Here is a 22818-nt window from a genome sequence, read left to right as displayed (position 1 = left end):
AGAGGGGTTATGGGTATTTCTCATATATATTTCTTAGCTATTTAAAAAGTTACCTATTTTCTATCTAAATATTTGGCCAGTGAAATTGAACTGAAATCCTTTATATTAATAATCCTTCATGAATTCTAGAGTATCTTCCCTTAATTAAGTGTTCAAATTTTGATCCAGCTCCACTCCTCACCCAGAAACTTAATCTATTTCTGCATAACAAATTACCCCAAAACTTAGTGGCTTCAAACAGCAGTGTCTCTTACAATCTGTGGGTCAAGATTTGAGAAAAGTTTACTTGAGTGGTTCTGGTTGAGTGGTGCCTACTCAGTCTTTGATGAGGATACAGCTAAGACTTTAGATGAGGCTGCAATCATCTGAAAGCTAGACTAGGCTGAAGGATTTACCTGTTAGTGCTGATTATTAACTGGAAACTCATTTTTCTTGCCACATGAATCTCTTCCGCAGGTCTGTTTTCATGTTCTCACAACACAGCAGCTTCTTCCTCCAGAGTGTGTGTGTCTCCAAGAGAGCAAACCAGAAGGAAATAAAATGCTTCTCAGGACCTAGTCTCAGAAGTTAAACACCCTCACTTTACCATATGCTATTTTGTTAGAAGGAAGTTATAATAAAGTCCAGCTACTCCCTAAGGAGAGGAAAATTAAGCTCTGTTTTCAAGTGAGAAGATTTAAACAATTTGTGGACTATTTAAAAACCATGACACTTCCTGACACATTTATTTCAAAGATCATAAGTCAAAGCTTGTTTGTGAAATGGATTTTTTTCTCTGCCTTTAAGGGATGGTTTGCCCAGCACTTAGTTGATAGAATTCACAAAAAGTCATAATAATTAGCACAGAAAAAAATTTTTAACAGCACATATTTAAAGATCCAGTTTTTTTTACTATACATTTCCTTTTCATGTAGGATTCATAAACAGCTTGTAGAAGAAACCATAGATCACATTCAGTATCTTATCTAATCCATAGCAGTTCATTTAGTGAGTTTTTATATTCAACACTGTTGGTGATACAAAAGAAGTAAATTGTGTATTGTTTCCTCAAACTCTTGATACAACAATAAATTCTGCTATTAGAATTGGCAAATACAGTGTGCTGTGGTGGACATAGTTTATTTATGGAGTTATTTGAGAAGTACTACATCAGGAAAGACTGAGAAAGTAGGACTTACAGACAAGGAACGGCTCTTAGGATGGTGAGCATCAGCATCTGTGCCGTCTGTGGTGTATAGGTAAGGACATTGGGATAGCGGTTAGGTGGCTTTAAGTTTTACGAAGAAGAACCAAGATTAGAAGCCAGGTATTTTTACTTCAGTCTTACGCTTCACTTCAGCTTTCTTGGCTCTACGTCAGTAAACATGCCTTATAGTCGTTTTTGAAATTGTTTAACCTCATGTTGAAAAATAACCTTGCGTTTTCTTTTTAGGCAATGATGAAGTAAAACGGGGTGTCCTGCTGATGCTCTTTGGTGGTGTTCCAAAGACAACAGGGGAAGGAACCTCTCTTCGAGGGGACATAAATGTTTGCATTGTTGGTGACCCAAGTACAGCTAAGAGCCAGTTTCTCAAGTAAGTGTTTGCCAAGGTAGTACATTGGAAAAAACAGAGTATTCATAGTTCAGGCTTTCTGTGCTAACAAGAATGCATTGTGCCTTTATTAAAGCAGCAGTATAAATTACAACTGTTGAATATATAACTTTGCTTATATTAAATTACCTTAATTTGGTTTTGGTTTTGTTTTTTAAGATCTTATTTATTTATTCCTAAGAGACACAGGCAGAGGAAGACAAGCAGGCTCCTCACAGGGAGCCCGATGTGGAACTCGATCCTGGGACTCCAGGATCACGCCCTGGGCTGAAGGCAGGCGCTAAACTGCTGAGCCACTCAGGGATCCCCTTACCTTAATTTGTTTTAACAGAATGTAATAACATTTTACAATTTTTTTTTTAAGATTTTATTTATTCATAGAGACACAGAGAGAGAGAGAGGCAGAGATACAGGCAGAGGGAGAAGCAGGCTCCATGCAGAGAGCCTGACGTGGGACTCCATCCAGGGTCTCCAGGATCATGCCCTGGGCTGCAGGCGGCGCTAAACCGCTGCGCCACTGGGGCTGCCCACATTTTACAATTTTTTAGAATAGGAAAAAAAAAATTTTTAGAATAGGGAAAATTTACCTATAATTCCAATCCCATTTTGAGTTATCTTAATCCTTGTATAATATCTTTGTGTAATCTTTTTAAAAGTTTTTCAATATGTGAATGTTTTCATGGTAATAAATCACAACATATTTTAATTTTAATTTACCCTAAATATGTTTCCTTATTTTCACATTTTTTATTGGTGTACTGTAACTTACAAAATTATTTTCCTAGCTTGCCTTCATTTATTTTAATGATTATGGATGTTGGTATAGTGAACATCATGATTTGTTTTGTTTTGTTTCCTTTGGGAAAATCCCTAAGCATAGGATTGCTGAGACTAAGAATACAAACATTTTTAAGATTCTTATATAGAACATGCTTTCCAATAGTGCAACAAGGATGAGATGTGTTATGCTAACCATCAACATATGTACTACTTTGGCAATTTTCACCTATTTTTAGAAGCTATAGCAAATATTTGCTTACTTTCAAACTTAAAAGAAACCTAGAGGTCAAAATAGTAGCAACTGGTTTTGAAATACTTGCTGTGTTCTTGGTACTGTGTGAGTGTATGCATCTTGTGTTAGCAGCACTCAGACAGGCACGTAATATAATCCTCTTTTTTTGAGGGAGGCAAACAAAACTTCTCTGAAACTTAGTTCCTTATCCACCTTCTCATAGCTAATAGGTGACTGCTGAACCATGTGTATTAGAACTCATACGTATCTGATTGCAAAGCTGTGCTCCTCATACTATATCAAGCTGCTTTTCCTTTGGGAAATTTGTAACGTGGCACTGTTCCAGAAACATTTTTAGTTGATTTGGAATTTTAAAACTAAATATTATTTCCTTCACATATATCAAGGACTAGGCTTTAGATTTGAAAATAATAGTCCTATGTTGAAAGAGATTATCCTGGAGCGTCTAGGTGGCTCAGTTGATTAAGCATCTGCCTTCAGCTCAGGTCATGATTCTGGGGTTCTGGGATAGAGCCCCACATCCTCCAGGAAGCCTGCTTCTCCCTCTTCCACTACCCCTGCTTATGCTTGCTTGTTCCTTCTCCTTTATTTATCCTGTCAAATAAATAACATCTTTTAAAAGGTGGGGGAGGGAATTCTCTCTTCATTTCCTCTGTTCCCACCAACCGCTTCCTATCCACCACCACAAAAAGATATGCTATAATATTGCTGCTAATTCTGGCAACAGAATTGTATTATACATGATTATTTTAGAGAGAAATAGCCTTTTATATATAGTGGGTCTTTTAGCATCTTTATTGCAATATAATTTCCATATCATAAAATTCACCTCTTCTAAGTATACAATTCAATGGTTTTAGTATATTCAGAGTTGTATGGCCATCAACATACTGGGTTTACAACATTTTCATTACCGAAAAAGAAATCCTGTACCTTCTAGCAGTCCTCATTTTCCTCCCTGACCGTAGGCAACCACTAGTCTACATTAGTGTCTCTATCTTGACATTTCCTATAAATGGAATTACATACTATGTGATTCATTGTGACTGGCTTCTTCTGCTTAACATTATGTATTCAGGATTCAGCCTTGTTGGAGCATACCAGTACTTTCTGTTATTGCCTAGTATTCTATCATATGTATTTACCACATTTCATTATCTGTTTGTCAGGGATGCCTGGGTAGCTCAGTAGTTGAGTGGCTGCCTTTGACTCAGGGTGTGGTCCCAGAGTCCCCAGATCGACTCCCGCATCAGGCTCCCCATGAGAGGCTTGCTTCTCCCTCTTCCTATGTCTCTGCTTCTATCTCTGTGTCTCTCATGAATAAATAAATAAAATCATTTTTTAAAAATTATCTATTTATTAGTTAATGGGCATTTGGATTTATTCTCTCATGAATAAATAAATAAAATCATTTTTTAAAAATTATCTATTTATTAGTTAATGGGCATTTGGATTGTTTCTCCTTGGGCTTTTATAAGTAGTGCTATGAACATTAGTAAGTTTTCACCATTTTTTAAAAATTATAAAATACACATCACATTTGCCTTTTTAAACATTTTTATCTATATTTTTCAGTGACATTAAGTCCATTCAGGCTTTGTAGTCATCACCATCATCCATTTCAGAATTCTTTCATCTCCCAAATTGAAAGTCTGTTTACATTAAAACAGTAATTTACCCCTGTCTCAGTCCCTAGTAATTACCATCCTATTTTCTGTCTCTAAATTTGATTGTTCTAGGTCCCTTATATACATGAATTCATATAGTATTTGTCTTTTTGTGACTGGTTTGTTTCACTTAAATATTTAGAGGTCATCCATGTTGTAGAATGTCTTAGAGTTCTTTCCCTTTTAAGACTAAATAATAATTGATTATGTGTATTTATAACCTTTTGTTTTACCTGTTCATCCATTGATGGACATTTGGGTTTCCACCTTTGGGCTATTAATGAATAATGCTGTTAATGAACATTGATGTACGAGTATTTGTTCAAGTCTCTGCATCCAGTTCTTTGGGATAATTTTAGCTCTTAAAATTTAGGTCCTTGATCCATTTTGAGTTAATTTTTGTACATAGTATGAGATAGGGGTCCAACTTTGTTCTTTTTGATTGTAGATAACTAGTTGTTTGAATGCCAAGACTATTCTTTTCCTCTGTTGAATTGTTTTTGACAACTTTGTTGAAAATCAGTTGACTGTAAATGAAAAGGTTTATTTCTGGACTCTCAGTTATATTTCATGTCTCCCGTTAGGCCAATACCACACTATCTTAATTGCTCTATTTTTGTAGTAAGTTTTAAAATCAGAAAGTGAGTCATCCATCTCTTCTTTTTCCAGATTGTTTTGGCTATTCATTTTTTTTTTTTAGATTTTATTTTATTTTATTTATTTATTTTTTTTATTTATGATAGTCACAGAGAGAGAGAGAGGCAGAGACATGGGCAGAGGGAGAAGCAGGCTCCATACACCGGGAGCCCGACGTGGGATTCGATCCTGGGTCTCCAGGATCACGCCCTGGGCCAAAGGCAGGCGCCAAACCGCTGCGCCACCCAGGGATCTCTGTTTTGGCTATTCAGAGTAACTTGAGTTCTTGCATGAATTTTATTTTATTTTTTACTTAAAAAAATTTTTTTTTTAGAGAGAGCACACATGAGTGATGGGAGGAAGAGGAGAGGGAGGGAGAGAATCCCAAGCAGGCTTCACACCCAGAGTTGAGCCCAGTGCAGGGCTTGATCTTACATCTCTTGAGATCATGACCCAAGCTGAAATCAAGAGTTGGACGCCAATTGAGCCACCCAAGCCCCCCCCACATGAATTTTAGGATCAGCTTTGTCAGTTTCTACAAAGAAGCCAATTGTGATATTAATAGAGATGGTATTAATCTATAGATCAACTTGAGATATATTATCTTTTTAATAATTTTTAAGTCTTCAGATCCATGAACATGGAATATCTTTCCATTTATTTAGGTTTTTATTTTTTTTCAACAGTATTTTGTTATTTTCATAGTATAAACTAGTGCTTCTTAAATTTGTTCATAAGGATTTTACCCTTTTTCATGCTGTTGTAAGTAGAACTGTTTTCTAATTTTCATTTTTGAGTTTTTGTTGCCAGGATATAGAAATACAATAGATTGTTGATCCTTTATCTTGTAGCCTTACAAGAACTCATTTATTCATTTTTAGTGGATCCCATAGGATTTTCTATCTTATCAGGTCATGTTTTTTGCAAATAGTGATAGTTATTCTTCCTTTCAAATATAGGTACCTTTTTGTTTTCTTGTCCTGGCTAGACTTTTCAGTATAATGTTGGATAGAAATGACAAGAGCAAACATCAGTGTCTTATTCCAGAACTTAGGGAGGAAGCATTCAGCCTATTACCATGAACTATGATGTTACCTATGGGTTTTTTGAAGATTTTATGTATTTATTTATGAGAGACACACAGAGAGAGGCAGAGACATAGGCAGAGGGAGAAGCAGGCTCCATGCAGGAAGCCTGATACGGGACTCGATCCTGGGACTCCAGGATCACACCCTGAGCCAAAGGCAGACGCTCAACTGCTGAACCACCCAGGCGTCCCAAACCAACCTATTTGGGAATAAATCTCATGTCTAGTTTGTCTTGTTTTTTAAGTGCAAGGCCTTCTAATGGATCCATTGTTGCCAAACTATTATTAAAGCCTTCTTTTAAAATGATGTTCTTGTCATGTATGAACTTCATCTTCCACTTGACAGGAGTGGGTTTAAATTGACTTCAAAGCCCAAAGGAAAAAAAATAATAAAAATTTAAAAAAAATTTTTTTAAAGCCCAAAGGAGATAAGACTTTCTATTTAGTCTGTGACATACATCTTTATGAATTGCTTATGCCTAATGCCTCTCTCACGTGTTCTTTAAGAAATTTTAATTCTTGATTGACATAAGCCCTATCAGCTAACATTTCTAGAAAGTATGCTTTGTAGTCATGCGTTAATGAATATAATAACCTTGAATAGGCACGTGGAGGAGTTCAGCCCCAGAGCTGTCTACACTAGCGGCAAAGCATCCAGTGCTGCTGGCTTAACAGCAGCTGTTGTGAGAGATGAGGAATCTCATGAATTTGTCATTGAAGCTGGAGCTTTGATGCTGGCTGATAATGTAAGAACATTTTATACTTTTGGTTATAAAGAAATCAGAATAGCCTCTTCTTGATCAGCAAAGGCCTATAAGTTTCTATTAATAAGATATCCTTTTTTTAAAAACCATTTTTAGTAAATAATTCATAGTTTCATTAATCTAGAACGTATTGCCTGCCCAGAGTATGTGTGTTTTTGTGACTAGTAGTTCCCAGCATTTTTTCCTTTCCAGACCATGACACCTCTATGAGTATGTCTGTTGCACTTTACTGTATTTGACATGAGTATGTTAGATCTGTAAAGGCATGTAAGCTGTAGCTATACGTTTATAGATGTTATGTTCCAAATTTACCCTTCATTTCCCCAACCTAAAATCAATGCTGAGGTGACCCAGAGTATTTGACCTAGAGATTTACACAAGGTTTTGATGTTAAATAAAAATGCAGTAAGTAGCTGTATGTTTTTAATCTTGCTCTTGGTTTAAAATGAGCCAACACATGGTTCCTTCTAGCAATGGAATCTGACAAATTAGCCTACTTTAGTAGAGGAAATTAAGGAATTAAGATTGCTTACTTACCTACCTTAAAGTTGTTTAGAGAAAAGGTCTCTGGTAGTAAACTTAAGTTTATACTTGCCATTTGGCATCTCAAAGGCAGTTTCTTATGCTAATTTTTTGGTTACAAGGGTGTATGTTGTATTGATGAATTTGATAAGATGGATGTGCGGGATCAAGTCGCTATTCATGAGGCTATGGAACAGCAAACCATCTCCATCACTAAAGCAGGAGTGAAGGTATGTGTATTCACTTTCGTTCTGCTGCATCATGCCATAACCTTAAAGATTAGTGTAGCTCTCGAGATGTTCACTTGGATAAAATGCATTATTTCAACATAAAATGCTGATCATTGAAATGGGAAACAGCCCTGAGAATTATTAATCCATATTCTAGGAGCTTTTTAGGGTACTATGAAAATGTGTTGTAATGACAGAAAGTAGAGGAAGTATTGGTAAAACTTTTAGCATTTCACTTCCCAAAATTTCCACAAAGCTTCTATATTCTTTGATAATGTGTACTACCAGTTGTAACAAAAAATAATCAAAGTCAACATTTTTAAAATGAAAATAATAAGTACAGTATTGTAACCAACATTAGAGAGAAACCAAACTTTTTAAATAATGTATTCAAATAGGTAAGGAAAATTTAAGTAGTAGAAGAAAATATATATTAAAAGGTGAAATCTTCTCCTGCAACTCCTATCACCAATAAATTTTGAGAGTGCTGGGGCACCTATGTGGCTCAGTCACTTGTGTCTGCCTTCAGCTCAAGTCATGATCTTTGGGTCCTGGAATCAAGCCCCACATCAGGCTCCCCTGCACAGTGGGGAGTCTGCTTCTCCCGCTCCCTCTTCCCTCCTTCCTGCCACACTGCACCTGTTCTCTCATGCATTCTCTTTCTCTCTCAAGTAAATAAAAATCTTTTTTAAAAACTGTTCAGAGTATCTATTAAAGTTACAGCCCTTTCAGAAGTTTTTCATACGTAAATAAGCATAATGCATGTAGTTTAGTTTTTTGTTCATTTAACTTCATAATTTTATTTTGGCAATCTTTCTATACCAGCACATGTGTTAGATCCATTTTTATTACCACATGGTTTTCGAGTCTGTGTTCCCTGTTTGGCTCATTAGACTCCCATAGAGTGATATTTGGTCATTTTCAGCTTTTTTATTAGAAGGCATATTAACAAAAACATCTTATCACATGCATCTTCTAGCTGCAAGATAAATTCCTAACAAGAAATTGCTGGTAGTATGTCATACCACCACCGTTACATGGGAGTGCCTATTTGCTTTATGCATTAGGAGACTTTTAATTTTGATGATTCAGTAGATGAAAAATGATGCCTTAATATTTTGGTTTGTGTTTAATTATGAATAAAATCAAGCATTTTGTCCTATGCTTATTTGGTCCGTCCAGATGTCTTTTTAAACCTGTAACAATGATTTCTTTTGTGATCAGGCTACTCTGAATGCCAGGACATCCATTTTGGCAGCAGCAAACCCAATCAGTGGACATTATGACAGATCAAAGTCGTTGAAACAAAATATAAATTTGTCAGCTCCCATCATGTCCCGATTTGATCTCTTCTTTATACTCGTGGATGAATGCAATGAGGTAACTGTGAGCTGTCACTGTTGGCTTCCTTTGTTATTTCCAGTTTGAATAACTAAGGGAGACAAGGCTGTAGGATATACTGCTAAACAGCTGGTACATGTGTTTGCACTGACTTTCATTTCTCTCAGAATGGCACAGGATTAGGCAAAAGGTTTATTAAGCAAATCAAAACAAAGTCACTTGAATAGCTGGTTCCACTTAATTGAGTTGAGGAATATTGAGTTTTTCTTGTTTTCATTACTCTTTTTTAATTCTCAAGAGATAAAAGGAAATACTTTACAGTTAACTCCCAGCCATACTCTTAAAATTTTTATAAGAATTTTTTTAGGGGGGAAAAAATAATTTTTTGGATTTTTTTTTTTCCAGTAAGCTTGGAAAAAATTGGGATACCAAAGAAGTTTTCCCCCCAAATCATGAGTCATTTATATTCCTATATCTTCCTATCCAGTTGATGAATGTATATCACTCTTTTTTCCTAATTATGTAACAGTTTTAAGGTTAACTATGAACTTGTGGATTTACTTGAATTCTAACATGTTAGTTTTTAAAGTTATTTATACCTATACTTAAATATTCAGCGATATTGGACAGCTCAGATGTACACAGTACAAAATGGCATCATATGGAAGATAACATTCTAGGCTATTCTGTTCATTACTGAGCATGAAAGTCCTACATTATGTTAGGCAAAATGCATACCTCTTGCTTATAGTGAAACTTTATTATCTAAATAAAAGCTGCCTTCCATTTTGTGAATGTTTGTGGGGTTTTCGGGGGTTTTTTTGTTTTGTTTTTTTCTCTTCACAAATCCATATAAATATACAACCCAGTCCTCTCCTTTCCCCATTTCCACCCTCGTAGCTGGGAGTTGTCTGATTTTCATGTATTCCTGTTTGTACATGATTCTTTCGTTTTTAAGAGTTTTAATTGGTAATAATTTTAAACCTAAAGAAAAATTAAAAGATCTCGAATAGTGTATGTAACATTTGTGTACCCTTTATTCACATATTAACATTTCTCCATATATCTGTGGCTTTTTTTGTACCATGGGAGAGTAAATTGCATATTTTTAGTGTGATTTTTTTTAAATGTTAATAATAATTCTCTAATTATCTTCATATATTGACAAGTGGCAATACAATATTGTGGCTTAAGACCATGGACTCTGAAGCTAGGCTGTTCAAATCCTGGCTCAGTTTTGTGTTGTGATGTCAGACAAGATTTTTTACCTCTCTGAGCCTCAATTTAGTTATCTGTAAAATAAGGCTAATATTACCTACCTAATAAGATTTTTGTAAGGGTTACATAAGTTAAATGCTTCTAGACACACTTAGGCAATAGTGCCTGGCATACACTGAGCACCCTAGAAATCTTAATTCTGCTATTCTTATTAGAGTCCGTTAATTCTTTCGAGAATATTCTTAGAGTGAGGCGAAGGTATACATTAAACTTGGTACCCATTGATACATCTTTCAGTGGCATATTAGAGCTTGTTTTTAGCTATAAGTAACTTATTAATGCCAAGGATAATCTGGAGTAGATATCGTTGTGACTGATCAAAGTGATTTTCTTCTTTTAAATTAGGTTACAGATTATGCTATTGCCCGACGTATAGTAGATTTGCATTCAAGAATTGAGGATTCGATTGATCGTGTCTATTCCCTTGATGATATCAGGAGGTATCTTCTCTTTGCAAGACAGTTTAAACCCAAGGTAACTTGCCCTTTTGTCCTGGAATAGGGCACTTAGAGGGCAGTAAAGGATCCTATGAGAATTAACTGAACCTATACTTGTTTAGTGTTTTTTTTGTTTTTTGTTTTTTGAGGTTGTTTTGAGAAAAAGGTTTCTTTGGAAAGTTAAGAGGGAATTTCCTAAAAAAATCTGAATAAATTTCTTTTACTTGTTAGGTGCTAATAAAAAGATTTTATGAGTCAAGAATTTTGAATCATCAAATAAAGTAGGACATACTTTTATTTCAGCTATTACTCCTAAGAATCTTAAAATTGTGTGAGTTCAGATCAGTAGTCTACTGAATGTCCTTGAATCTTTCTCTAAGGAAGATTTGTATTCCTTTAGGTCATTGTGATGAACGTGGCTTAATATTTTATAATAATTGATATAGTTCATTTAATTGAATCTGTACTGGATCCAGGACATTTATTTTTAAAGTAAACTTTGTAATCCATTTGTTCCATTTAACATTTTTCTAAAATAGAATTAAAAAAAATTGATTCTGGGTGAGGTTTTTACACTATTGTCTGGCTCAACTTTTGGATTTTAATTATCTGTCACCTTCACTGATTATCCATAATATTGAGGTTGATTCTCACTGTCCCAAAAGAAGCTTCAAACCCTATTTAAAACTAAGGGCTATTGGTTATGTATGTGTAAGGCGGCTTTCATTCTCTATGACTGTGTACTGGTCCTTCTGTGACCTTGGCATACTTCCCTAATAGGATGAGTTCCTCGTTCTGAAAAAAGAGTATTCTTTTAGTATTCTCCTTTTGTTGTTAGTATTTGACAAATAATAAGGTTTACTGAAATAGCTGTGTGACTGTGTGTGTGTGTGTGTGTGTGTGTGTGGACCTCTCTTTTTCCCAAAGACAGCATAAGTTAATTAACTGAGTTTCAAGAATGTTCTGAGCATTAATTTGTTTAATGAGCTTTGGCATCTTGAGTTTAAAAGGCATTACAGGGATCCCTGGGTGGCGCAGCGGTTTGGCGCCTGCCTTTGGCCCAGGGCGCGATCCTGGAGACCCGGGATCGAATCCCACGTCAGGCTCCTGGTGCATGGAGCCTGCTTCTCCCTCTGCCTGTGTCTCTGCCTCTCTCTCTCTCTGTGTGTGACTATCATAAATAAATAAAAATTAAAAAAATAAATAAATAAAAGGCATTACATCGGGCAGCCCGGGTGGCTCAGCGGTTTAGTGCCACCTTCAGTCCGGGGCGTGATCCTGGGGACCCAGGGTTGAGTCCCACATTGGGCTCCCTGCATGGAGCCTGCTTCTCCCTCTGCCTCTCTCTCTCTCTCTCTCTCTCTCTCTGTCTCTCATGAATAAATAAATAAAATCTTTAAAAAAGCAAACAAATAAATAAAAGGCATTACATCCAGTGCACTGCTTCAGCTTGTTCTGCATCTTTTAGAAGTGGCATTTGCTTAAATACCCTGCTATAGACCTATTGATAAAATTAGTATATGAAATTCACAGGCATCCTCAGTTTAGTTTCTTTTGAAATCCATTTCAGTATTCTTTATTGACTTCAAAGTTTTGATCCTCTTAGTTCCCCAAAGTGTCTCTATCTAGAAGGCTCTTAAACTTATGTTTAATGCAGCTCACATCGAGTAGAAAAGCTCTGACTTCTGTAATGTTCTGAAACAGATTTCTAAAGAGTCAGAGGACTTCATTGTGGAACAGTATAAACGTCTCCGCCAGAGGGATGGCTCTGGAGTAACCAAGTCTTCATGGAGGATTACAGTGCGACAACTTGAGAGCATGATCCGTCTCTCTGAAGCGATGGCTCGAATGCACTGCTGTGATGAGGTATCAAAGTCACTTTAATGTAATGAGAGGAAAGAGCAATTGATTTATTGGTTTATAAGCATGTTTTTATCTTGAGTATGACTGTTGAGTGCTCATAGGATACATGGTGCTGGGATTTCTCCTTTAAAAGTTACTATCAGGGCAGCCCCGGTGGCGCAGTGGTTGAGTGCCGCCTGCAGCCCAGGGCGTGATCCTGGAGACCCGGGATCGAGTCCCACATCCGGCTCTCGGCATGGAGCCTGCTTCTCCGTCTGACCTCTCTGCCTCTCTCACTGTGTCTCTAAGAATAAATAAATTTTAAAAATAAATAAATAAAATAAAAGTTACTATCAAGCATTTATTGAACATAGATTAATATAATAAAGTAATCATGTTATAGGTCATAGAGAACATAAAGAGGGGTTACCATTAGTAGGTAGATGATCCCCCTGAAGTATTGTCAGAAAGTCAATCATAGCCTAAAGCTACATCATCACATCACAAGAAGGGTAAGTACAATGCAGTAAGTTATTTTGAGAGAGAACACACTAACTTTTATTACAGTATATTGTAAATGTTCCATTTTATTATTGTTGTTAAGCTTTTACTGAACCTAATTTTTAAATTAAACTTTATCATAGGTGTGTATGGATAGGAAAAATACAGTATATGTACGGTTAAGTAATATCTGCAGTTTAGACATCAACTACGGGTATTGGAACATAATCCCTGAGAATAAGGGGGAGGGTGGATACATTATACCACATTTTATTTATTGTTGATCCATCAGTGGACATTTGGGCTGCTTCCACCTCTTGGCTGTTGTGAATAAAGTGATGATTATGGGTATTCTTCATGTTTTGGATATTAATCCCTATCACATATATAATACGCAGATACTTTCTCCCATTCTATAGGTTGCCTTTTTTACTCTATTGATTGTTTACCTTGATGCTCAGAAGTTTTTGAATTGGATATCGTTTCATTTGTCATTTTTCCCTTTTGTTGCCTATGCTTTTGACACCATTATCAAATCCAATGTCCTAAGGTTTTTTTCCCCTGTTTTCTTACATATGTTTTTATAGTTTTAGGTCTCCAGTCTTTTTTGAGATAATTTTGTATGTGATGTAAGGCAGGAGGAGTCCAACTTCACTCTTTTATGTAAGATACCAAGTTTCCCCAGTACCATTTTTGGAAGAAACTATGATTTCCCCAAGGAGTGGTCTTGACACCCTTGTCAAAAATTATTTGACCATATAAGGATTATAGATAACAGTCATAGAATATATTCCCCCTTGTATCTGGTTTCTTTCACACAGTATTAATACCATAAGATCATCATCCAGGTTTTGTGTAGTGGTAGTTTGTCTGCCTCACTGCTGTATAATATTCTGTCCATATATCACAGTGATTCACCCATTCTATTTTTTTTTTTTTAAGATTTTATTTATTCATGAGAGAGAGAGAGAGGGGGGCAGACATAGGCAAAGGTAGAAGCAGGCTCCCTTCAGGGAGCCTGATGTGGGACTCGATCCTGGGATTCCAGGATCACACCCTGGGAGGAAGGCACCACTGAGCCACCCAGGCATCCCACCCATTCTTCTATTAATGGATATTTGGATAGTTTCCAATTTGAGTTCTTAAAGGATATACATATCTTTTAGTCTATATGGTGGTATACATTTCTGCTGGGTGTACACCTACAAGTGGAATTGTTGTCATAGGTTTCACATGTGTTCAGTTTAGTGAAGACTGCCAAAATGCTTTTCCATAGTAGTTGTATCAGTTTACATTTCGACCAGCAGTGAATGAAAGTTGTTATACATTCTTTCCAATACTACATATTGTTGGTCCCTTTAAACCATTCTGGTGAATTTATGGTGTTAACTCCTGTTTTATATGTGTGTGAAAAAGCTAAAATGCCACTGTGGTCTGTAATGGAGAAAATCTGAGTGGTGTATCAAGAACACTGACTTTCTGATTTGCTTCATTTTGATTGGTTTAGGTCCAACCTAAACATGTGAAGGAAGCTTTTAGGTTACTGAATAAGTCAATCATCCGTGTAGAAACACCTGATGTTAATCTAGATCAAGAAGAAGAGGCCCAGATGGAGGTAGATGAGGGCCCAGATGGCATCAATGGTGAGACATTTGTTCATTTACTCTTCTGGAGTTGCAGACCAAAATGTTCTCTGAGATGTTATGATAAAAGTAAACTTGTTGGGCAGCCCAGGTGGCTCAGCGGTTTAGCGCTGCCTTCAGCCCAGGGCCTGATCCTGGAGACCCAGGATCAAGTCTCACGTTGGGTTCCCTGCATGGAGCCTGCTTCTCCCTCTGCCTGTCGCTATCTCTCTCTCTCTCTCTCTCTCTCTCTGCCTCTCATGAATAAATAAATAAAATCTCTTTTAAAAAAAAGTAAACTTGTTGATGGTTTTGAAATCTATATAGCAAAAGGGAAAAAAGTGAATATTGAATTGGACTATTTAGAAGGTAAAATACAATTAAATAGCTGATATAAAATATATATGCTTGAGAAACAAAGAAAATACACTAAAATGGTGAGAGTGGACCTAATTCCCCAGCCTTATTTATTTTTATTTTGCTTCTGAATTAAAAACATGTTCTTGAGTACATTGAAACATAGATATTTATATTTTGTATATAACATTGCAGTGAACTTTTTAGATCATAAAATCTTTATATCTGCCATCCTTCTCATTCCTACCACATTAGGGTTTTTTGGTTTGTTTTGGTTTTTTTGAGAGAGAGAAAGTACATGCACACAAGGAGGGAGGAAGCACAGGGAGAATCTCAAGCAGGCTCAACATACGGAGCCCAATATTGGGCTCAGTCTCACAACCCTGAGATCATGATCTGAGCCAAAATCAAGAGTCAGACACTTAACGCCTGAGCCCCCTTCCCAATTAGTTTTTGCCTTCATCTGTAGCATTTACAAATTTGCTTCTAATTTATTTGTAAAATTACTAAGTGCTGAGTATATATGCTTATTTAGAAATTAATATTAAAATAGAAGTCATGTACTTAAACATTTGATAGGAAGAGTGTTGGAGGCACAAAAACAAGATTCAGATGATTGATATTTCACTTAGGTCCTGTTGACAGCCCTGCTCTTGTGAATGGAATCAATGGCCACAGTGAAGACATAAACCAAGATTTGGTTCCTAAAGCCTCCTTAAGGCTGAGCTTCCCTGAGTACTGCCGAATATCTAACCTTATTGTGCTTCACCTCAGGAAGATGGAGGAAGGTAAGACTAAACCTAGTGTGCGCACATGCTCAGTCATTCATGTAAGTTGTATTTGCATAAACCACTTCCATTGCTGAAGATTCTGTTTTGTCAGAAGAGATAATAAATTGTTACACAAGCCTATTTACATTAAAAAAATCTATGGGATATTAGTCTGACAGTCTGGACATTTACCTAACAAGTTCGTTGTCAGAGGGCATCTGTGTAATGTCCTTGGCGTATTTTAATATTTTTGAGAAGTTGGGATCTGATAATTTGTCGAGAAGCACTTAACAAGTGTTTTTAACAGATGCAAAATCACTGTTCCTTTCAATAGCTTTACTTCGAATGGATGGACTCTAAGTCATTTATATTTCATAGGCAAGTAATTAAACTGAAAAAACCAAATTAGTATAAATACATTTAATACTAAAAATGAAGTAAAATCCTCATTTTTCCATAGGTAAAATGAAATATCTGGCACTAGTACACTTCCTACCTTTACTGCTTTACTGGCTGTTCTAACATGCCTGTAGTCAGCCATGAGGCAGAAGGAAAATGATGAAATCAGGGGGTCAAACTTAAACTTTAATTTGGTGGTTAGTCATCAGGTAATTCTTATTTAAGAGTCCCAAAATTCTGGCTTCCAGACTTCATCTCAGTGTTGTGTCTGTAATGAAGAAAAGAATAGCAGAAATTGTCTTAGCTTACTAAACATTTGAGCCTATAGTTTTTGCCTGTGTCCCTGGGTATTGTAACTGGTGGGAGAAAGGAGAGAAAGCAGTAAAGAGGCCACTAGGACAGACAGGTTTTAGCTGACCCTCTTCTCACATAAAACATTTGGGAGCTCACATGTTCTTGTGTTGACATATTTCATTTTACTCTTTCTCTTGCAACTGAATTTTAAACATGGCAAACCATTAATGGAACGGAGATAAGATTAGCACTCAGACACCATCTGCATTCCGCAGGAAATTCTGCTAGGTCTTCCTTAAAAAACAAAACAAAACAAAACAAAAAAAATACTACTCACCCAGTCAAGTAAGTTATGAATTTTCAGTCTTCAGGTGGCCAGCTGTGCTGTAGTCTAACCTAAGGGTACACACGGGGAGTACAACTTTAAATAAAGAAGGCCACATACCAAGAACATTTAGATAATGAACTTTCAGTACACCCATAATAAAACTTTCCAAAGGAAAAAAAAAGAAACTTTCCAAAGGCATAGTCAGTAAAGCTAGATTTTCCCATTTTTGATTTTGTATTTTATTAGCTAGAATCAAGACTAAGTATAGAGTTTTATTATACTTTGTTTCTCTGACAGTTGTATTATCCAGGTTCCAACTTTTTTTTGTGACTTTATAGAATTCTGCTTTGGACTAAAGTAGACAGTCATTCAGTATAGGTAGACCTTGCTGAAATGTTAATTTTTAAATTTTGAATGAATGCCCATGGATTTCACTTCTTGGTTGATCTTACCTACCTAAAGTCTTCTTGTTCCAAAGAGGAAGAGTTATTTAAGAAGTTTGCTGTTAATTTATGCTTTTAGTTGCTATTGGCAAGCATTCTCATAGGTGATGAAGCATAGAAGGTGAAGGAAACACCTTCATATTTTGAAATCTTAATAAGTTTAAGAAACTTGTTTCTTATAATCTCTTTCTTATTAGATTTTTTTTCCTCAGGATAAAGTGAGGCATACTTTAATACAAGTAATATGACAGGTTATTTCAGGCTTATGCTGGAACATTGCAAATCTTATTTCATCAGATACACTTTCTGACAGGTTGATGGTTATTTACTCTGTACATTATCTTTTTGTGTATGCAAACCCCAAGGATTCGCAATACAATTTGCTAGAAGGAAAATTTAATCCTTTTGAAATGTATTTTTTGTTGCAGAAGAGGATGAGTCGGCATTAAAGAGAAGTGAGCTTGTTAACTGGTACTTGAAGGAAATCGAATCAGAAATAGATTCTGAAGAGGAACTTATAAATAAAAAGAGAATCATAGAGAAAGTCATTCATCGACTCACCCACTATGTACGTATAGAACTACTCTTGCATAATTATTAATGAGGGAAGGAGTCCACGGCTCATATCTGCAGATTCATAAATGTTCATTTATTTTGTATCATTGGGACGTAGTCAGAATTATGAGTTGTAAAATAAGAGAATTTACAGCAGCTCATTGACTCATTTCCCCTGCAGAAACAAGCAGAACCTAAGTTCAATCTGGGAAGGTGGATTTAGGGTCTTACTATCTGAGTGTTTTTAACCTTTGATTTTCCCTCCCTTTGTCAATTTTCCCTCCCTTTGTCATAAACCTGCAAATATTCTCACCCCTATCTCCTGTTTTCTATGTTTGCTCTTACCCATAGCCTCACCTCTTGCATCATCCAGCTTACAGTCTGGTCTGTCCCAATGATCACTCTTTTCTCATACTGTAAACTGTAATCTCTGTTCTACTTGATTGGCAAAACCCCAGCTTTGGTTAAATATAATTCTTTTACTTTACTGCATCCAAGCAGTTAAAAGTATTTTGAGATAGGCATACAACCACAGGCCATGTCCTACTTTAAATACATGACCACTAGTCTTAGGTGGACCATTCCTTTCTGCATCTTACCAACCTCACACTCTTACTGCCCAGTGCTGTGACTTCTCCCACTCTCTTACAGGAGCTTTACGGGCATACCTCCTCCCTACTCACATCAGTTGGTCATTCTCTGTATTCAGCTTGTCCGTAGCATTTGTCACTATTGATTGCTCCGTCTAAGTCACCATATTCTCCTGGGTCTTCTCCTGTCTTTGCTGATTACTTCCTCTTAGTCTCTTTTCTCAAGTCTTGTAACTTTTTAAATGGAGTACTGTGCTCAGTCCTCAGACCTCTTTTCTATTTACATTGATTACCTGAATGATCTTATTTGGTTTGGAATTTAAACCCATCCACTGATGACTCCCAGATTTAGCTCTCACCTCTCCTCTAAACTCCAGATGTCTAGCCAGCTGCTTGCTTGTAAACTATAGGCATCTCACGCTTAATTTGTTCAAAATAGTTCCCTTCCCCCGCCCCCACAGTGTTCCCATTTACTTGTTCTAAGCCAAATCCCTTAGAATCATCCGTGATTCCAATTTCCCTTCACAGCTTCTCCTTTTAGCAGTAAACCCTGTGAGCCCTGCCTTCAGTATGTGTATTCTGTGTTCTGTCCTCCCCACCTTCACGTCTTAAGCTACCATGCCCAGACTTTCACAGGACCCTCCTCAAACTGTCCTCTCTTGTACTGGCTCTGTGTCCAGCAGCCAGCCAGATCTTTTAACAAATCAAAAAGATATTTTAAGATTTTATCTACTTATTCATGAGAGGCAGAGGGAGAAGCAGGCTCCATGCAGGGAGCCTGATGTGGGGCTCGATCCTAGGACCGTGGGATCACAACCCCAGCCAAAAGCAGATGCTCAACTGCTGAGCCACCCAGGCATCCCACAAATCAAAATGGTTTAGTGCCCTACCTTCCAGTCCTTCCTCACATTTACAATAAAATCCAGTCTCCCTACCATAGCCTGCAGAACTTACACAATCAAATCTGTCTCTCTCGTTCACCTCATTGCATAGGACTGTTCCTGTTGCTACTCAGTGGTGCTGGCCTCTTTTCTATTTTTTGGACACCAAACTTGAAGACGTTTCCACTTGCCCTTTGTCTCTTTACCCAAATCCCCTCTTCCAGTCAGTGTCTGCTCACACGGTCCCTCTCAAAGAGGTAGTTCTTGGCTGGCCTGTCCCAATAAGAGCCTCCTTCTTGGTATCACACACTAACCCTCTTTCCTGTTATTTCATAGTGCTTATCATTGTCTGGCAGCAGATGTTCATCTTGTCTCATTACAATGCAAGCATCACGAGGATGGGGACTTTGTTTTGTTGACCACTATATCCCCAAGATCTGTAGTGGTGCCTGGTACAGAAAGGTCAAATATTTGTTGAATGATTGAATTTCTCTGTTTAAATGGCAGATTTACCTGTCCTGCAGGTGTTAACTATATAAATGTTACAGGTGTCACATATCTTGGTTGTGTTATCTGAAAAATCATTTACATGTGGAAGTAAATGAGTATGATTACAAGTGTTTGTGTGTTGTGGGTGAGGTGTTGAGAATAGCTACTTAGATCAGAATTTAATAAATAATACCTATGAAAATAAAGCTGAATTGGGATTGTGTGCATTCAGAGGTCTTTCTGCTGGGCAGTGTGTTTGCATCAGGCCAGTCCTACCCAACCTAGGGTCTCCCGGAATCAGTATAAGATAAAATGACCCACACAGGAAATCCACATTGGGATACGTGGTGAAATTAGCTGATCTAAACTGGGGCTATCTTTTTAAGTTTACATTACCTGAGCCAGCTCACTACAAAAAACTAGAGAAATTATACAGTGCTCATCAAGTGTTCTTTCTATGAGGGTGTGTTAGTACATAAAGTGAGTTCTTGAAAGTGTCCAGCCCCTCTTAGTTTCAATAGTGCTCATACTGTGGGACATTTCTGCCTTTTAGGATTAAATCACTATTTTCTGAGTTCTCTGTAGGCTTGGCTGGGAGTCCCTCTCCTTTCTGGGTTTGTTTTGTTTTAGAAAGAGAGCACACATGCCCTGTGGGGTGGGAGGAGAGGAAGAGAGAATCTTAAGCAGGCTCCATGCCTGACTTGAGGTTTGATGTCACAACCCTGAGATCGTGACCTGAGCTGAAATCAAGAGTCAGACACCTAACCAACTGAGCCGCCCAGGTGCCCTTCATTTGTGTGGGTATTTTAGAATGACTTAAGGTACATTTTAAGCTATGTGCCATGTTCTACCTTTTTTTTAACTCCTAGCTCAGAATGAAAATTGTTACATGTTAATTATCTTTAGATTAATACTTTTATCAAGAAAACACCACTTTTACCAGAGTGATAAACAGAATGATAAGCATATTTATCAGAGGATTTTTACAGTTGCATAATCTTAAAATTCATGCGTTTTATCTTATCGTTTTTGGAATTATATTTACAAACTGTAGTATACCAGGAAACCTTACTAAAATCACAATGTCTGTTGAGCTTATCTATTTTATAATTTCTCAAAATAGGTTTATGGTATGATAAAGTCTGTATCCTAATGGCAAATGAGTTTAGCAGAACCTTGATAAAGATTTTAAGGTATAGTTCTTTTTCATAGTGCTTCTGAAGGGTAAATGAAAGAAAATGGTAGTAGCAAACACTCAGAAGGATCAAGTTCCCTGGATGGGAGTGTTTTTACAATACTGCTGAAGACCTGAAGACAAATGTTTGTATTTCACAGGATCATGTTCTAATTGAACTCACCCAAGCTGGATTGAAAGGCTCCACAGAAGGAAGTGAGAGCTATGAGGAAGATCCCTACTTGGTAGTTAACCCTAATTACTTGCTTGAAGATTGAAATACTGAAAGTATCTGAGAGACTGTTGCGCCTACCTCCTGGCCTGGAGTCTGGATGTAGCTCTACTAGCAAGAGAAATGTTTCTGGGGCAAGACTTCAGGAAGATTTATTTTGAGGAATAAGAACCTTATTGCTGGTCTTGGTTTCTGCAACTAAGACCTTCATTTCACGTGTATAAGAAAAAGTCCAGTACTTCTTTGGTATGAGAATAGCTTTTTACAATTGTCAGCTACTGCTTTTCTTCATCAAAATAAAATGATGTGTTCTGCAGTTGTCTATTAGATTTATTTCCTCCTTACCCTAATTACTGCTTTCATCTACAGTTGACCCTTGAATGACATGGAAGTTAGGGGTACCATAGCCCCCATGCAGTCAAAAATTTGTATGATTTTTGACTTCCCATAAATGTAGTAGCCTACTGTTGACTGGAAGCCTTATTGATAACATAAATAGTTGATTAACACATACTGTGTATGTTATATATACTGTATATTGTATTCTTAAAATAATGCTTTCTTTTTTTCAGTATTTCTAGGCTTTTCAATATTTCTAGGTTTGTCTACAAGTTTTTTCAAATTGTTGCAGATCTCTAAAGAATTTTCCAGTATATTGAAAAAAAAAATCAATGTGTAAATGGACCCACACCATTCAAATTTGAATTATTCAGGGGGCAGCTGGACTCACAAACATGAGTCTTCCCTTTTTGTTTAATGTGGAGCAGATGGGTGAAAGTGTATAGCATTATAAGCCTCTAAGATTGGTTCCTCTGAGGAGTCCTTAGAATTAGTATGAAGGATAAGGAGCTTTAGAGATTACTTTCCAAGATTACAGTTCTGTGTTTTATTTTTTAAGACAGTCTTTAAAAATGAAAAGTTTATTGTACTTTTTTCATTATTAGTAATACAGCAGTTTGCATTGTTGTACCTTTTAACAACAGATGACATTTGGGGGCCTGCAGGACCAGTTAGGGAATATTTATATGTTGTATGTGAGTTCACTATTAATTTCACATTTCAATGGCTTGAAAACAATAGAGTGAAGAGGACTGGGAATGGATAGAGAAATTGTATGGTTAGCAGATGCAGACTATAAACTCCTCAGTCAAAGGTATGTTCCTAATTAATGACAGTAGGAGAAGCTGGTGGGAAGAGGAAACCTTGGTACAGGATCTCAAACTGTGTTGAGGCAGTTAGGAGATGCTAGCGTAAGGTGAGACATTCAGGGGATAGGAAAAATATTCTAGTGAAAACACAGGAGATAGTAAGAGCGCATCTCTGCACTGACCCCCAACATGATAAAATGAGATAAGGAGGTCCTGGAAAACAGCGTGATAGAAATTTGAACCTTAGAAAAGAGTATTTTGGTGAATCTCTTCTTCCCTGTTTTGCCATTTGAGTGGGGGCTCCAGAGCAAGGTGAGGTCATTATTATAAATAAAGCCCCAGTTGAATAAGTAGGCTTATATTTCCACATACCCTTTTCCTCTATATGTTATTTGTCAAGGAGGTGAAGTGGCTAATGGATGATGAAGCATGTATAAAATCCTTAGGAAGAAATTAGACAAGTATTTAATAAGTGGATAATGTTTCTGAATGGGAAGACTTTAATGTTGTAAGTTAACTGATCCATAATTTTAATCTATTTCCCACAAAATCCCAACAGATGCCCATCAATAAGGAAATGACTACATAAATTGTGGTTCAGCTCTA

At 36.8% G+C, this 22818-nt stretch overlaps 1 protein-coding gene across 1 annotated transcript in view; it reads left to right on the top strand.

The window, feature by feature from the left end:
* MCM6 (minichromosome maintenance complex component 6) overlaps nt 1-21380 on the top strand; it is a 34613-nt gene extending 13233 nt beyond the window's left edge. The window contains exons 8-17 of the mRNA XM_026015558.2: nt 1433-1574; nt 6620-6761; nt 7424-7531; nt 8756-8911; nt 10496-10624; nt 12292-12453; nt 14438-14573; nt 15542-15697; nt 17572-17711; nt 20994-21380. Of these exons, the coding sequence (XP_025871343.1) occupies nt 1433-1574; nt 6620-6761; nt 7424-7531; nt 8756-8911; nt 10496-10624; nt 12292-12453; nt 14438-14573; nt 15542-15697; nt 17572-17711; nt 20994-21110 (1388 nt within the window). The 3' untranslated portion in view covers nt 21111-21380. The remainder of the gene's footprint in view (nt 1-1432; nt 1575-6619; nt 6762-7423; nt 7532-8755; nt 8912-10495; nt 10625-12291; nt 12454-14437; nt 14574-15541; nt 15698-17571; nt 17712-20993) is intronic.
* The last annotated feature ends 1438 nt before the right edge of the window (nt 21381-22818 follow it).

The sequence above is a fragment of the Vulpes vulpes genome, chromosome 5 (genome assembly GCF_048418805.1).
Source record: "Vulpes vulpes isolate BD-2025 chromosome 5, VulVul3, whole genome shotgun sequence".
In the NCBI taxonomy this organism is placed as follows: Eukaryota; Metazoa; Chordata; class Mammalia; order Carnivora; family Canidae; genus Vulpes; species Vulpes vulpes.
This window is presented reverse-complemented; position numbering and strand designations above follow the sequence as displayed.